This window comes from Drosophila innubila, assembly GCF_004354385.1.
Source record: "Drosophila innubila isolate TH190305 chromosome 3R unlocalized genomic scaffold, UK_Dinn_1.0 2_E_3R, whole genome shotgun sequence".
NCBI lineage: Eukaryota > Metazoa > Arthropoda > Insecta > Diptera > Drosophilidae > Drosophila > Drosophila innubila.
Window position 1 is genome coordinate 7,830,192 of NW_022995380.1, and position 16,911 is coordinate 7,847,102.

The 16,911-nt window shown below is 35.9% G+C and overlaps 2 protein-coding genes across 2 annotated transcripts; both read left to right on the forward strand.

Annotated features, from left to right (window-relative positions):
- The first annotated feature begins 139 nt into the window (after nt 1-139).
- LOC117789979 (protein fem-1 homolog CG6966) lies at nt 140-15,124 on the forward strand. Its single transcript, XM_034629203.1, has 5 exons — nt 140-792; nt 11,990-12,350; nt 12,412-13,012; nt 13,383-14,190; nt 14,258-15,124. Exons 1-5 carry the CDS (start codon nt 694-696, stop codon nt 14,441-14,443), a joined length of 2,055 nt encoding a protein of 684 aa, XP_034485094.1. The 5' UTR covers nt 140-693; the 3' UTR covers nt 14,444-15,124.
- Nucleotides 15,125-16,062: 938 nt separating this feature from the next.
- On the forward strand, nt 16,063-16,818 carry LOC117792448 (zinc metalloproteinase nas-9). The gene has a single exon (XM_034632603.1). It carries the CDS (start codon nt 16,063-16,065, stop codon nt 16,816-16,818), a length of 756 nt encoding a protein of 251 aa, XP_034488494.1.
- The last annotated feature ends 93 nt before the right edge of the window (nt 16,819-16,911 follow it).

Genomic DNA, 16,911 nt, shown 5'->3' on the forward strand with positions numbered 1-16,911 from the left:
CTTTAATTAAAAAGAAAAACACTTTTGGTATTCACGTTGAATGCCACTAATTGAGTCCTAAATATATAGTCGTTCTTTCTTAAATCACGCGTCCACCTCTATGCTGTTAACCTATGGCTCTTATAAGAAACAGTTAGCAGAGTTGTTTTCAGTAATATTTTTCTTGTTCGTGCGTGACGGTCGCGAGACTGTGCCGCTCTGTTGTTTGTGTGTTTTAAATAAATCATATGTATATTTGAGAATCTTAAAACGCAAGAAACTTAATTGGTGCAGAGTGGTAACAGCAATATATTGGCGAGACGTAATTAAATGCAATAACAACAAAATAAACGCGAGGCGCAACAGAAGCGAAACAACAAAAGAGAAATAGTACAAAGAAATTTGTCTTCCTGCTTTTGGCCGCCGCCGCCGAAGAAGAAGAGTGGGCAAAAAATGCAACAAAATACGGAAGCCGAGCAATAAAACAAAAATACCGTAATAACGTAAACTGACGATAATTGTGCAATTATTGAAAGAATTGTATATTTATTTTCGGTTGGAAGTTCTTTGTGAGAATAATTCGAATATCTACAACACATTTACAGCAGGCAGTGAAAATTCATGCGTCTGAAACAACAGCAGAAAAATTTATATAAAACTTTTTTGGCTGTTGCTTTTCAAAACAAGTTAAGGGAGGTTTGAAAATTATTATTTATGCAAAACTGTGAAGTCAGCAAACACCACACTCATAAAATGGATCACAAATTCATCGTATTTAATGCTGCACGCGATAACAACCTGCCACAATTGAAGGTAAGTGTTCTCGAATTGCTCAAATTGCAGTCAAAATCTTCGCTCAGCTGCTGCTGCTGCTACTGTTGCCTCAGCCTTGTGACTAATCAATAAAATTCTATACACACACACACGCACACGTGTAAAACCATGCGGTGAGAGAGAGAGAGCAAGAGAGAGGTTTAAATAGAGTGGTTTGCTCGGCAACAGCGCCAAAACAATAACAAATAATAATACGTATGTGAGATTGTATGTGTGCTTGTTTGTTTGTGGGCGTACAGCCCAAGCTCCCCAGCGATTGTGGCACGCTTTTTGCATAATAAAGTTCTTAAGCTGTGACTACTTTGGTCTGACATTGGCACATTGCAAATTGCGCTGTTGCATTTGGCTTCGTTTGCCCAGTGTGTGCGAGAATTTGCGACTAATTTTAGATATGCATATGGGTACATATGTTTGTGCTATGTGCATTTGAATAGTTTACTAGCTTTAAAAACCTCATAACTCACGATATTACTTAAAATATTTACTAGTATATCAGTGTTTTTTATATGCATGTATCTGTATATTGGCGCTAGCATGTGCGAAACGAAAGAAATAATAACTAAAACAGCGTTAATCGATAACATTTATCGTCAGAACTATTATTGCCAGTTAACTATTTTATAGCTAGTTCTCACTATTTTCAAAGTTCGATTGCAACCAAAATTTGGAAATCCGTTTTATTTTAAATATATATGTTGCTATATAGTGTACAAATTTAAATAAAAAAAAAAAAAATTTAAATAAAAAAATATAAAGAAATTCAGACACCTTTATGAGGTTCTGCAAAAGTACCTTCTTAAAATTGCTACAATGGATTCCTATATATACCAATATTTATGACGAATTTGACAAAATCAACATAATATTTAAAATTTTATAAATAAATCTTAAAATTGATGTTAAAAAGCTGTTACTTATTAAAGCTAATTTTCTATGCATATACAGCTCTTTTTTTTTTTTAAACTAAAAAGTTGGCAACACTGGTCAGAACATTGAACAAAATTTTAATAAAGAAACCAGAATACCAAATTTTTAGTTGCAAATATTGGCCTTGAAAGTACTGTTAGCTCTCTAAGCTGAACAGTTTTTATGTTTGTTTTTTTTTTTCTGATACATTTTGCATTGATTCATTTCCCCTGCTTTCGTTATCTTATCGGTATCAGTCAGAGACAGTGAAAAGACACAACAACATTAAGAATAACAAGTTTTCGCTGGCTTCATGAGTGGCAAAGTATTTTTAGCCAAATTATTTTTTTTATATTTCATTTTTGCTTTTTTTTTCATTATACTTATTATGTTGATTCGTATTTGGGCCACGTTGTTGTGTGGCGTTTGACTGCTTTTGTTAACATGTTAATAGCAGTCAAAATTAACGGCTGAAATCACGTCTCGCTTGATTTTGTTAAACGCTTCCGCTATTGTCAAGTGCGTCAACTTGACTGAATTGATATTGGTTCAACTGTCCAGCTGGCTACCTTAACTCCACCACAATCCCCTCCCCTCCACTGCATCAAAAGTAACGCCCACATATACATACACACATACGTGAACTGTGAGTTATCCTTGAGAGCGTTCAATCAACCAAAGCCGAGAGTCACAAAAAGGCTCGACCCGCACCGGTTTCGTTTCATTTTTAGACTTCCTGACTGGGCTCGGCCCTGGAAATATGTCATTTATGGGACGGGGGGAATCAAATTAATGCATGCGTTTGTATGAGTGTGTATCTGTGTGAGAGTCTCGCCCAAAATAGCCTAGTGCACGAGCTGATTCTGTATTATTTTGATTGTGTATCTTGTAGTTTGCAAGGTGTTGCTGCAGCAGTTGAAACTTCTGCTCCATATTGAGAGAACTGCTAGCTCCGATCTCAAACGACGAAGCGTGCAACATGTTCTACTAGCACATCAAACTGGTTTTTCTCGCTGTGCGCCAAGTAATTTTTTTTCTAGTTTGTTGGTAATGTTGTTGTTGTTTTTGTTGGTTACTTTTTGACGTTGTTTATGTTTGTTCCAAAAATAAAAGCCAAAACACCTACCTAACACATACGTGATTATGTATGTTTCTATATACCTAACTACTTACAAATATATGAGTAAGTACATAGGCCACAATGATGTACACATCAAGTAAAAGTGGCACTTTACACTCAATGCACAACAAGATACATACATTTTCTGGGGAGCTACGTGATCTGGGCTTGTTTGGTTGACAGATGACTTTTGTAAAGACGAGCACAAAATATTGAAGAAGCAGTCATAAGATTTATAGTATTGTAGTTTCATTTAAAATGAAAAGAAAATCAAAGAGGAACACACAAAGAACAAAGTTATGAGCTGTGCTTATAGTCGAGAATGGAGCAAATGGGAACGATCAAAATAAACGTGACATAATAATTAATCAATTACATATGAGAAACGAATCCAGTTTGAACAATAAAACGATAAATAGCATTGTAAAATTAAACATTTTTAAAAAAATTTCTGACTAATTAATTTAAATATAAATTTACTGATAAATGATAAATAATGTCAACAAAATTTATAGAGGATAACACAAAATTTAAATAGTTAAAAAGTAAATAGAAGAGAGATGAAAATCTTTTTTGTTTGTATATTTTTTCTTAAAAATTTATTTTTAAAGAAAATTGTTTATAGACAATATTCATGATTTTAGAATCAAGTTTAATGTTATCAGTACACAGGAAATACAAATATATATTTGTAATATTCAAATTCAACATTAAATGTCATAAAAAGATGTTAAACTGGATTGTTTCTAAAAATGTTAAAGAACTCAAGTTTTATATGATTTAGGATGATTTGATGCTATGTTTAAGGTCAGCTGCTTGCTATGTTGGTTTTATCATTAGATCTCTAAGGTCATCTTGTTGGGGTTATCAGAAAGTACAATTTGGAATTTGAGAATGTTTAAGGTTTTAGAATTACTGAGATTAAGATTCACTTTTTCTGGTCAATATTAAATATAGTTGATGTTCATTTGGGAACCCTTCTCATGATCAAGTCAAAATTTGTTAATAATTATTTAATTTAACAAAGTTAAATAGTTAACAATTAAGTTGTTGGTATTTATTTTCGAATGTTTCTAAAACATTTGCAAGGCATTAAAATTAATTAGATTTTTTTTCGGTTAACTGCTGTTTTGAGGTTGAGGTTGATTCTTTGCCTTTTCAGTTTCTTTAGTTTCAACGCGAATTGCTTGTGTCTATGTATTTGGTTATGTTGTTGTTGCCATTGTTGTTGTCGGGGTAACCTCAAAACGCGAATTTGAATTCGAGTGCTTGACTTATAGCCAGAGAGAGAGAGAGAGACAGACAGAATGAGAGAGACATTAGTGTGCAAGTCAAAGACGGAGAGCAAGAGCAAGAAAGAGATGGAGCTGAGCTTAATTTGCACCATCGTCCATTGGACCTGCTTCTTTTTTCTACTTGTTTGCCATTTAACTGCTTCTTGATTATTAGTTTACAGTCAGTGTGAGTGTGTGTGAGTCACTCTTGTTTGTGTGTGTTGGTTGATGTAAGGTCAGAGCCGATCTCTTGCTCTGTGGCTGGTTTGCTTTGACTTCAATTCAGTTGCCAGCTGCGAGTACTCGAGGGTATTCACATGTGAACCACAGTATTCACTCATCGTTTAGCCCCATTGAGCACAACACAGCACGAGGAAGAAGCATTAGCAGCATCAAAAAGCAACAACAGCAATTAACAGCAACATCAACAACATCAACAACAACAAACATCAACAAAACAATCAACAACTTTTGGAGCACCAAGTGCGTGCGATAGCGTTCATTGGCATTATCTGTAGTATTATAAATATATGCCCTTGCTGAATAGTCTATGTTCACTTTATCTCTATCTTTGTAACAAAAAGTAGAGCAACATAAGAAGTACATTTTCCACGAGCTATTTTAGTACTTTTTTTAAAGTTCTTTATAGTTATTTAAAGCTCTCCAAATATCTGTACTTAAGGCAAATATATGATCAATGCATATACAAAAGATATTGTCAAGTCTATTTTTCTATTATTATTTCCATCCAAACTTGGACCCCAGCTTTTAAGTAAAGCCCATAAAACCGAGTTCCTTTGTTACCCGAAGACACTACAAAAATCGATTTTGTATTAGAAATTGTCATAGGAACGATCGGCTAAAAAATGAAGCATATTTTTTTATTTAAAAATATTTTGCTTTAACTTATCGGTTATATGGATCATTGTCACTATCAATGTCATCTATATATCTTTATATGCATATGTATTCATATATGCTATTATTAAGTATTTAATTATCACGCGAGGCCGCTTTGTCATTCCGATAATCTTTTATTGGTATGATCCATATCCCGAAAAAACAAAATCGTATCTCTTAAATGCAATAAACTTCATTGTATATAAACAGCACTTATATTTTTTACATATTTACATATTTTACATACATTCTATCACTTTATCTAACTAAATTCTTATTGAATATTTAAAATATGTATATTGATTGAAGAGTGTTTACGCTTTCGTCGTTTTGATTATAGAAATTTAGTTGGTTACATTTTCCGCATGGCTTTGTTTTGATGAGATAAAAGCGCGTGGCAGACGATGGGAAGAGATTTATTTGTTTTAATCATATGTTTATTTTAACGAAAACAAAGACAAAGAGTCAGAGATAAATTAAGAGAGCGAGAGAAGGCGTCCGAGAGAGGCAAAGAGAAGCACACGGTACGAAATAAGAGAGACCTTCTATGGAGCGTGTAATTGATTTTCATTGCATAAATATTTTAAGAAACAATTGCAATTGCCAAAGCCAATGCCAATAATAATTTCAAAGCGAAACTGGTTTTTAAAATAGCCACACTTACGAAATAATAACAGCTGTTTATTAGTCTTTAGTTTAATTACTATAGGAAGTGCCAGTTACTTGTTTAAACATCATACTAAAAATTGAAGACTAATTGACTATTTAGTTAATAAAAAAAAAGTATAGTATTTATATATTTTTTTAAGATAATAATTAAGAAATCAGTAGAATAATATGTTTCTTTGGACTACAAAGAAATAATATTTAAGTTGACATGTGAGCGTCAAATTCAATAAACAAATACGAAAGTCAAGAATACATTGAGTAAATAACAAATTGCAAAAAAATCACTCGAAAATTACTAGAACTATTTCTCGCTGTGTATTTTATCGCACATCGTAACTATTTACGATGGCGTTTGTCGATTCCAATGCCTCAGTTGCGGACTACCGTGCTACGATTTATTCCAACTATATCTATACATATATTTTCATGGATGAATCTGTATGTGAATATGTATTTGTTTGATTTTAGTTTGTTTGTGTTTGGCTTATTCCGCGATCAACGACGCCGTCATGACTTTGAAGTTCGTCGCACGATTAACTAAAGCAACAATGGCCACAACAATGTGAATGCCTTCTTGCTGATTATACTCCCCATCATAAAGCACTATAATATCAGTGCCTTGGCCAAGCGTCCGATCTGATCTCTCCACATGTGTATATAAAAAGTACATACATTCTCATAAGTATATAACTATGTATACATCTACGTAGTATCTCTGTTGATGTTTGCCTGTTGATATTTACCAGTGAAATTATGAGAACTTTAGGCTTATCAGCAGATACATAGTAATTTTTAATTTTTTCTCCAAGAAAACACTGATAAACACGTACTTAAAACAGCTATAGCTGAAAAATAAATATAAAAGAAATTTAAATGCATTCGATAGACAATAAAATGCATTTACAAACAAACACATTATGTTAACAATAGATAAACTAAAGAATTAATGCATATAAATATTTAATTAATTGTCTACATTTCAATACATTTGTTTTATATTATAATTAAAATAAAGCAGCCCATAATTTGAATGTCTTAATATGTGGAATAAATATTCATTGTCAAAATGATAAACTGAGTTAATAAGCCCAACCTCTTTGGTATAGGTAAAATAGTTAAAACTACAGGGTAACAAATATGTCTAGCATATTCAACTAGATCATTCGAACTTATACTTATGTTGGGAGTTTTTGAAACCGGTTTAGCTGCAGCTTCGTAAATCTTTAAGACTGTTGAATTTGGTCAATTCTAATTTTTTTCTTTTATGTTATTTATTAAACAATTTTCCATAGTTTTTCAAAAAATGAACACAATTTTTCACAGCGCAAAAGCGCATCAAATTCAACCTTGACCTCGACCCTGCATCGTGTGAACTCCCAACACCAACACATAGACAATGTATTTGTTTAGTTTCAGATCAGATACGATAACTCAAACTGGTATTGCATATCGTATCGTATGGGACGGTGTCTTGTTGAACCCGTTAAAAGCACCGTTGACCTCAAGACGAGTGCTTCGCTGAATTTTTTGTAGTTTTATTTTAATTTTATTGTATTTTTTTTTCTTTCGTTTTTTTTTTACACCCTTGAGCGACTGCGCAGTCGCGCCAGTTTAGCTGACAAATAAGCCAAATAATTAAGCGACGTGGCTGATTTAAATGTTGTGCTCAAGTAGGAGCAGAGGGAGAGGGAAGTGGTTAAGAGAGGGGGACTTGAAGCTATCGGTTGAACGCACCTATGCAGAGTCAAGAGCCAAGATACAAAATTTTTGAGAGTTAACAGTCGAGGGTCGGAGACGCGAGTCGAGTCGTGAGTCGTCTAATACTGCATATCGACATTGAACTCGTTCAATGTCAATATTATAATAAATTATGCGTGCACGGCAAACAGAAAATGAACAACAACAACAATACCAACAATGGCAACAACAATGGAAAGTTGTTTATTGTTTATTACACGGAAACAAAATTTTTTTAATCGCATTTAAACTGCTTGCGATTTAGCAATCGATTCGTATTTGATTTGGTTTTGTTGTTGCAGTGTTTAAGACGACAGTTTCCTAGCGGTAAATTGCAAGGTAATTGCAACTTCCCTCCCCTTTCACTAGCATCTCCTCCCCACCAGTTTTCCCTCTAGTTGTGTAAGAATTACACTCACTGATGGAGAACAAATGTCAAGTGATGAAAATTTTCACCTTGCTTGAATTATGTTTTATTTTTCTGGTATTGTTTGTAATTGTCGTTGTTTGTGTTTACACGTTGCCAGCAATTTGTGCAACAACAATAGAAAGAAAATACAACAAATTAAAAACAAATTACATATGAGTATATTTTCGGGAAGTGAAATTTTAAATCTGTTTCCAGTGAAATATACATGCAAACAAATTCTGAGATCCCCAAACGCAATTATTGTGTCGTCGTCTTTTTTCTTTTCATTTCTCTCAGCGAAAGATTGAGTCATTTGTTGTCTGATGGGGGACTTGGGAAATTTTCAGAATTCTGACTAATCAAAATGATCTAGATGCTTAAAATTTCTTATTTCGACTAGCGATTGTATTTTTATACATCTAGTATTCATTGTTAAACCGCATTTAACATTTTTCAAACTTGTTAATTCATATTGAGATTTTTACTCTGAAATATATAAATATGTTGGATTTGAATGAAAGCAACTCTTTAAGTCAGCTGTTCGTCTGGCACCTTTAACTTCACATCGTAAAACTTTAAACTCGGCATTCAAATGGCTTATTAGTTTTGTCTGTTTGCATTTTTTTTATTAAGCGAAGGGGCCGTAACTTTTATAAGTTTTTTAAAAAATTGCAATTACAGCTTTTTTTCCAATTTTTTATTTAACAGTTGCAAAATAACTTTGTAATTTAAAAAAAATTATATTCTTTAATAAAGACTTAGATCAAATAAGTGTGTACTGTTTCTCATTTGAGGCACATTTAAGAACTTGACAGTTTTAAGTCTCAAATTAAGTTAAACATGTATATGAAATTTAAACAGTGACTACAACGTCTGTTCGATGGTCATTAACTTATGACGTTAGCGCATTTGCTATACATTGAATTATCTTGCCACTTGCTGCTTGCCACATGCTACATGCCACTTGACACTGGGGCAAATGAGGCAAAATAAGCGGGGTCATATAAATTATCACACAACGCACGCTACCTGTGTCTGCTGTACATGAAATTCTAAAATGACTTAAATGATTTTCTGGCCTCCTTTGCCAAATGCCACGCCCACTTTTCACGTGCCAGTACGTTTGTGGGCCGCACAGACCGCCCCCCAATGTTTTAAATTGGCTTTAACATTACGTATATATATATATCTATATAGAAAATACAAGTTGAATGCAAGTGTGTGTTTGAACTTTAGTGGTCGAAGCGTAGGACGTTCGGTAGGGAGGAGGGGCAAGGTTATATCGAGGCTTTGGGGCACTCGCCCAACTAATCGTCATGATGATGATCGGGGCAACGGTTGTTGTGCTCATAGTTGCATGACTCATCCGCAATGTTGGCCAGCGGCGAGCTTAATCTTAATTGAGTATGCAGCCGGGAACCGGCTCTATATATACTTGTATGTGAGCATGTACATATGAGGCTGAATGCGGAAAAGCAAACAGCTGTGCTTGGTCTCCACCGCGTCATCATCAAATTGTCATATGTACATTGTGTGTGTGCGTGTGTGTGTGGCGAGTCTGCGAATGAAAGCGAAAAGTTCAGCAGCCCAAGTCGATGGATGTTGTAAATATTTGCTGATCCGTTTCACGGTTATTCTCTCTCCCGGATGGTCGGACTTTAAAATGCGTAGAATGTAAATATAAACATATGCATACCATTAATATAAACATATAAATAAAATTATTTTATTGTTGCTGTCCGATTGTTGTTGCACTCGTACAGCGATTTTTATCTTTTTGCTAAAAGTGTTGCCAAAATTTTGCATGTCACGCGCACGAGCTGTGAAAGAATCATGGGAGGGGAGTTGATTGGGGGGCAGCTGCCATTATAGAAGAATTCTGCCATTATGTGACGCAGAATTATATTGAAGAAAGAATTGTTTTTCAGAAATCAGGAAGCATTTTTATTCTTATACTTGCACTCTCTGCTTCTAGTAGAAGAGAAATCTCTCTGGCATCTTTGACGCGAAGACGACACAAAGAATGATAGGAGTCGACGAACCAAAGATACGAGTCAAATACTACATAAAATGCCGCACGGCATTCACAAGGTCTTTCGATTGAGTGCTCCCCCAGCGGCTTTTTCTTTCCTTCTTCACTGTTGTTTTTCAAGTTTTTTTTTTTTGTATTTATTGTTATTCTTTGTGTATATTTCTGGTTCTAAGCAGCTGCCAGTGGCGTCGTTAGCGGTGGGGGCATGTGACGCTTTCATGATGAATGTTCTAATTGACTTTGATAAGCTGCCTTGCCACGTTCTCTCTCCGAAAAAATGAAAACCACAACAAAATGCGTAGCAAACTTGTCTCTGCCCAAGGTTCTTTCCTAATCATTTTGTTTCCTATCGTCGTGTGGGACTTTTCAATGAAGGAAATGAATAACCTCTCAATATCTATCTATTGAATTCTCGTTGTTGTTGAGATAAAACCCCAACACGACAGAAAAGAACATGTTTTATTTTACTTTTCATTTGCACTAAGCGATTAAAAGTTATTCTAAATGGTTCAAGCCAAGTTTTCAAAGGGAAAATTTATTGTAATCTATTTTATTGTTATTAATTTTCTAATTTTGTTTTCTTCAAAATAAATTTAATGCATCGATAAAAATAGTTGGATTATGGAATAATTTTATTAAATTCAAATTTGTTTGCTTAATAATAACCAAAAAAAGTCTTTGATAATGTTAGAAAATATCTAAAGTGATTTTCAATAAAAACAAATGTAGACTATTTGATGGCATAATAATTCTAACTAGTTTTCTTTATCATTTAGTTGCATAAGCTAAGTAACTACCTATTAATTAACTTGACCTTAAGACTTAACATCCTATTGAAAATGTCAAAGGTGTGTGAGTGTATCGATTTACATAATCTACAATTCTTGCTCTCAATCTCATTCAATATTCAGTATTCCATTCCCTGTAATTATTACATTTACATACATTCATATATATATGTATGTAATACCTACATACATTTGCATCAACAAGGCGACACGTGCTATGCCTCACACGCACTTGAAACCCACAATGCAAATTGCCTCCCTTTGTCAACCTCTTCACCTTGTTTCCCATCGAGTGTGGCTAATAGCCTAATTAACATACAGTGACTACGAAACACGTTTGACAGCAACGAATTTTAATATCAAATAGGCATAATCAAACAAAATATTAAATAAAGCACGACTAGAATATTCCCTTGAGTCAGAGTTTACATAAAAATCAAATTCTGGATGGTAGCTTCATATTAATTGATTGCATTAATTAATCCAATTAATAACTGTCATTTTTTACTTTAGCATACCCGTTTTACAATTGACTATAGGGTATCAAAACAACAAAATAAATTAAAATTAAAAATTCTCGTAGCAACAGCAATAATAACAGAAAATTAAATCGAGATTGAGAGTAAATCTTTTTGATTATGCTCAGCTAATTGCAATTCCATTATTCTCTCATTTCATTATTCTCTCATTTCAATATTATCGCAATGTGACAACACGCGAATTTTTAAAATCTGTTTATTTTGCTCACTCTGACGTACTCTTTCTCTTTCTGCTTATATTTTAATTAGCACTTTTTTATTTCTCCTTTTTTACTCTTCTTTTTTTGTGTTGTTTAATTTATTTTTATTTGTGTATTTGTTCATACCATACACTGTTTTGTTATTTATCGAATTCGTTTTTAATTGAAATTGTTATTGCCACATGATGTGATTAATAACAATATGCCATGCATAACAAATAATGCTCAAGTGCAACTGATAAGAAATGCACTGATAAGCAATTACGTCTATGCCATTTGAGGTAGAAGTTGCTCTTGAGTTGAAATAAATAAATTAAAATATGAAAAGGTGAATAACATATTGATTTTTTCAAAAGATTATATTTTCATTATTGCTATCTTTTTAATGACTCCTTGATTATTAGATGCATTTTTAATGAAAGAAAATTATTAAATGAAAAATTAAATGTTGGAGTTCCTTAAATGTTCAAGATTTTATTGTTCACAGCAATCGAATGTAAAATGTTAGTACATTCTCCCTCTCTCTCTATACAGTATATTTAAATTTCAAATACGTTTATTTAATAATACTTATGCTGACTGTTTTCTTTTATCGTTTTCAGGCCGCGCTCTATAACAAAAGTGCCGCAGAAATGGCGATACTCATATCCGCAAAGGTAAATGGAGCCACTCCCCTTGTGATCGCTTGCCGCAATGGACACTACGATATTGTGGAATATTTACTGACAAAGTGCCGGGCGAATGTGGAACAGGTTGGTTCGATTAGCTTCGATGGTGAACCGATCGAGGATGCGCCACCACTGTGGTGTGCCGCAGCAGCCGGTCATTTGGGCATTGTGAAGATGCTTGTCCGGCGATTCGCCAATGTGAACAGCACGACGCGCACGAATTCCACACCACTGCGAGCCGCTTGCTTCGATGGTCACTATGAGATAGTCAAGTATTTGGTGCATCATGGAGCGGGTGGGTAATGTTCTTAATATGCTCAAGAATGATAGCTAATGATTTCCTTTGTCTCACACAGACTTTGAGGTTGCCAATCGACATGGACACACCTGCCTGATGATCGCCTGTTATAAGGGCCACTATCGGATTGCCCAATATCTGCTTTCATTGAATGCGGACGTCAATCGGTGCAGCATCAAAGGCAACACGGCGTTGCATGACTCTGCCGAGTCGGGATCATTACAAATATTACAGCTTCTGTTGAAACATGGCGCCACCATGGACGTTGACTACTATGGCATGACGCCACTGTTGGCGGCCAGTGTTACCGGACATATGCCAATTGTGGAACATCTCATAACATTGCCCTGTGTGAGTCGTGTGGCGAGAATCGATGCGTTGGAGCTCCTGGGCGCAACATATGTAGATAAGAAACGTGATATAGCCGTTGCCCTAACGCTATGGCGACGAGCCCTTGAGGAGCGTGCCCAGACACCAAGAATATACAAGAAACTGCAAGAGCCGGTGCCGGCTTATGAGATGGTAACTGAAGTGACAACTATTGAAGAGCTGGAAGAGCTGGTACTTGATCCGGATGAGATGCGCATGCAGGCGCTCGTCATAAGACAGCGCATTTTAGGACCGACGCATCCGGACACCAGCTATTATATTCGTTTCCGGTGAGACTAAAGCAGGGACTGTAACAATTTTCTTATTATTACATATTTGTTTCAAAAATTATGTTATTATAATTTTAATTTTAACCTACAAAATAATAATTAAAGTATTTAAGCTAAAAGTTACAGTTATTGCTTAATAGTTATTTAAAATCAAAAAAATAATTTTTTTTTCTTGTAATAAAAGCTATGGAAGCTTAACTCTGTAATCTATGATAGAAAGAATTTATTTGGACTTTTGAATATAAGTTATTATTATGTTGCATTAACATAAGTTAAAAATGAATTTATACTGCATAAGTATTTGCGCTTTTTGATAATTGCGATTATTATTATAAATTATTGTTTTAATGTTTTGATTTTTGTTTTGCAGGGGCGCCCATTATGCTGACGCTGGCCGTTTTGATCGCTGCATCGAGCTCTGGTCATATGCCTTGACTATGCAACAGAAAATATTGCAGCCACTTAGCCCCATGACACAATCCTCATTGCTATCCTTTGCCGAGCTCTTCAGTTTTATGCTTGTCGAGGCGGGACGCCTGCTACCCCGTGGACGCATTGTGCCGCCCATTGAGGCGGACGGTATGCTGACCATCTTTCACAAGGCCGTGCTGGAGGTGGAGCGAGGACAGGCGTATACACTACAACAGCAGCAGTTGGAACAATGCCCACAAATGTTGTCCACAGCTAGTAAACAGTTAAAGCAATCCTCATCATCATCCTCATCGACATCGTCGTCCTCCTCCAGCTCATCATCATCGACCACGCTGTTGTCGGTGCATCAGCATGAATGTAATCATGATCCCAATGCTCTTAGTCGTACTCTGGTCAGTGCTCTGCACATTGGCTGCCTGCTAAGTTCACTATTGGATTCCGAGAGTTTCTGTCCGGATATGCGGCATCAGGTGATGAATGCACTATACCGCCTCAACCGTCTCGAGGTGCATGTCCGTTCGGGTCGCACTGCGCTACACTATGCCTGCTATCGTGAGGGCACCCTGGTCGGTCGCTATCCTTCGTGCCAGTTCCCATCGGCTTCCCTGGCCAAGGCGTTGCTGGAGGTAGGAGCCGATGGAAATGCTGTGGACGATGCGGGCAACACGCCGCTTCATCTGGCTGCTACATTGGAGCCCTATGTTGAGCCCTTGGCGCGCACATTGCTCGAGGGTGGCGCTCATTTGGTGAGTTGAAATACTAGAAAGAAAATGAATTTATAACATTTATAATTAATATCATGCACTTTCTCAGGATACAAAGAATGATGCTGGTGAGACTTTTGAGAGTTTGCTGGCACCAACACCTCTGCACAAAATCATTGATCCCATGAAGTATACATCGCTGGCGTGCCTGGCGGCGCGTACGATTAAACAGCATGACATCAAGTATGAGGATGTGGTTCCATCGGCGCTTTATGAGTTCATTGAGTTGCACTAGGCGTGCTTGAGCTGAGATCTCTTTCACTCAGTCAGTAACGAAGGAACACACTCACAACCCGCCCGCCATCGAAGCCATGCCACGTGGATAGACATAATAATACCAATTACCTATTACTACTACTACGACTACGACTACGATTACAACTACTATTACTTATAATATAGAGCTGATGGGAGAGCGTTACTAAGGACTAGGAACTGATTTGTGATGTTTGCAAGCGAAGTGCCCAACTCTGGTGCAGTTCATTTGGCATTTTGACGTATCCAGGATTGAAAATCGTATGGGATGATGACGACGACAGTGTCAACAATCGACAACGACAACAACCAACAACAACAACAACAACAACAATTTGAATAATGCTGTTAACTTATTTTGCTTGCAAAATGTGTTTTATTGTGTTCTTACTACTCTTCTTTTGTATGTATAAATTATGATTTTAATATTATGTATACGCCAAATGGCGCAGTCGTGCAGCTAAAACAATTGCATGCCTTTTTTTAAAGGCTGCATTAAAGTCCTCATTAGCTGCACCGACCACGCCCACTCGGCCCATTGTTATGCGTATTTAGTGTGTACTACAAGAAAACAAACCCCTCCTTACTGATCCGTTTGCCAGAGCAATAAAAGCGAGAACAGAGTTTGGAATAAAAACTGCAATTATAAAATTAAATGTTATTTATTGACTCATTTCATTCTCGCTAACAATTCGAATTTTAAATAGAAATACAGCAAGTAAATATATATATTTTATATATGTGAATGTATAAAAAAAAAACATGTAAATGTCGAAATATCGCAATGCATACAAGTAAAGGAATGCGTCAATGTATCTCGGGAAGGCCTTTGTTGTGCTTATCGAACGTAAGCAATTGACATGTTAATATTATGCATTAGGGTGTATTCAATATGCACCTGTTACAAGGCCGAACCCCAGTCCCAATACTACTACACTGGCGCCCAGAAGATGAAGATTACCCGCTATAATTTGTTTTCGGGAACTGCACTTAAATAATTAACTATTTACTTGAAACACTTCATTTTTTTTAAGAATTAGAAAATAATATTTATTTTTTTTTAGTTTAGTTTCATTAGCTGCGACACGTTTTTTGGACACCAGTGTTTGAATGAAAATTATGCGACACTTTTTTTGCTACCAGTGTACTTCCCATATGAATGGAAATTGTGCGACACTTTCTGCCTACCAGTAAATTTCTTATATGAATAATAATTATCATTATCATTAAGAATTTTAATTGTTTAACAAGCTTTACAGCTGTAGTTACAGAACAGCGACCTTTTTTCTGGCCACCAGTGTAGTATTATTTTGATTGAATTACATTGTCATGCATACGAAAGCGATTTGTGTACTGTATAGTATGTCGGTATGTATATGAATATATAGTATAGGGCGTATGTACGGATAACATACTTGTCGTAGACTATTGCTAATTTTTAGTTGTATGTATACATTTGTTTATCTATGCATGTGCAACTTTAGTTAATTCAAAAAGAACAGAAAACTGATAATAACATTTTAGAAGGAAAATAATACGAAGTGCATTTTCATTTGGGACTATAAAAACGCATAGACAACTGCTTGGGAATTGTGCAAAATGTTGGTTCTATTGCTGTGCTTAGGGGCGATTGTGAGTGCTCAGGGCGCGGAGTATTTCGAGAACTTCTACAACGAGATTGACATAGAAGATGAGCAGGCGGAGGCAAAGACCCGTAATGCTCTGCAGTCGAAATGGCAACGTTGGCCAAGTCCTACGCTCTACTATCGCATTTCCAGTGATTATAGTGAGGATGAGAAGGATAATGTGAGGAATGCTCTGGAAATATTCAACGACCAGACTTGCCTGCAATTTGAGGAAGTTTCTGGAACGCCACCAGCCGGTCGACGTCTTGTCCACTACAAGAAATCTACCAAATTTTGTGGTACCAAAGTGGGCTATAATCCAATACCCCTATTTGGGGGTGCCTCGCATGATGTCCAGCTCACCGAGAGCTGTCTGAGCAAAGTGGGCATCATACAACATGAGACTCTCCATGTCCTGGGACTGTACCATGAGCAGAGTCGTCCCGACCGGGATGATTATGTTGTTGTCGATTACGATAACATTCCTCGCAAATATTGGTCACAATTTATGGCCATGTCGGAGTCAACCACGACCACCTACAATGTGCCGTATGACTTTGAGAGCGTCATGCATTATCCTAAGAATGCCTTTGCCAAGGATCCAAGTAAGCCCACAATCCGTGCTCTGGTCAGTGGAGAGCCCATGGAACGAGAGATGGGTCAGGTATTGGCTCCATCTGAGGGCGATTTGATCAAAGTACGTAAGATGTATTGTGAGCCAGACAATTAATGGAATTTAAGCAAAGGATTTAATGGACAATAAAAGATGAGAATTTGAATTTATTTTCTGTGTGGCTTCTATTCTATTCTATTCTAAATACAG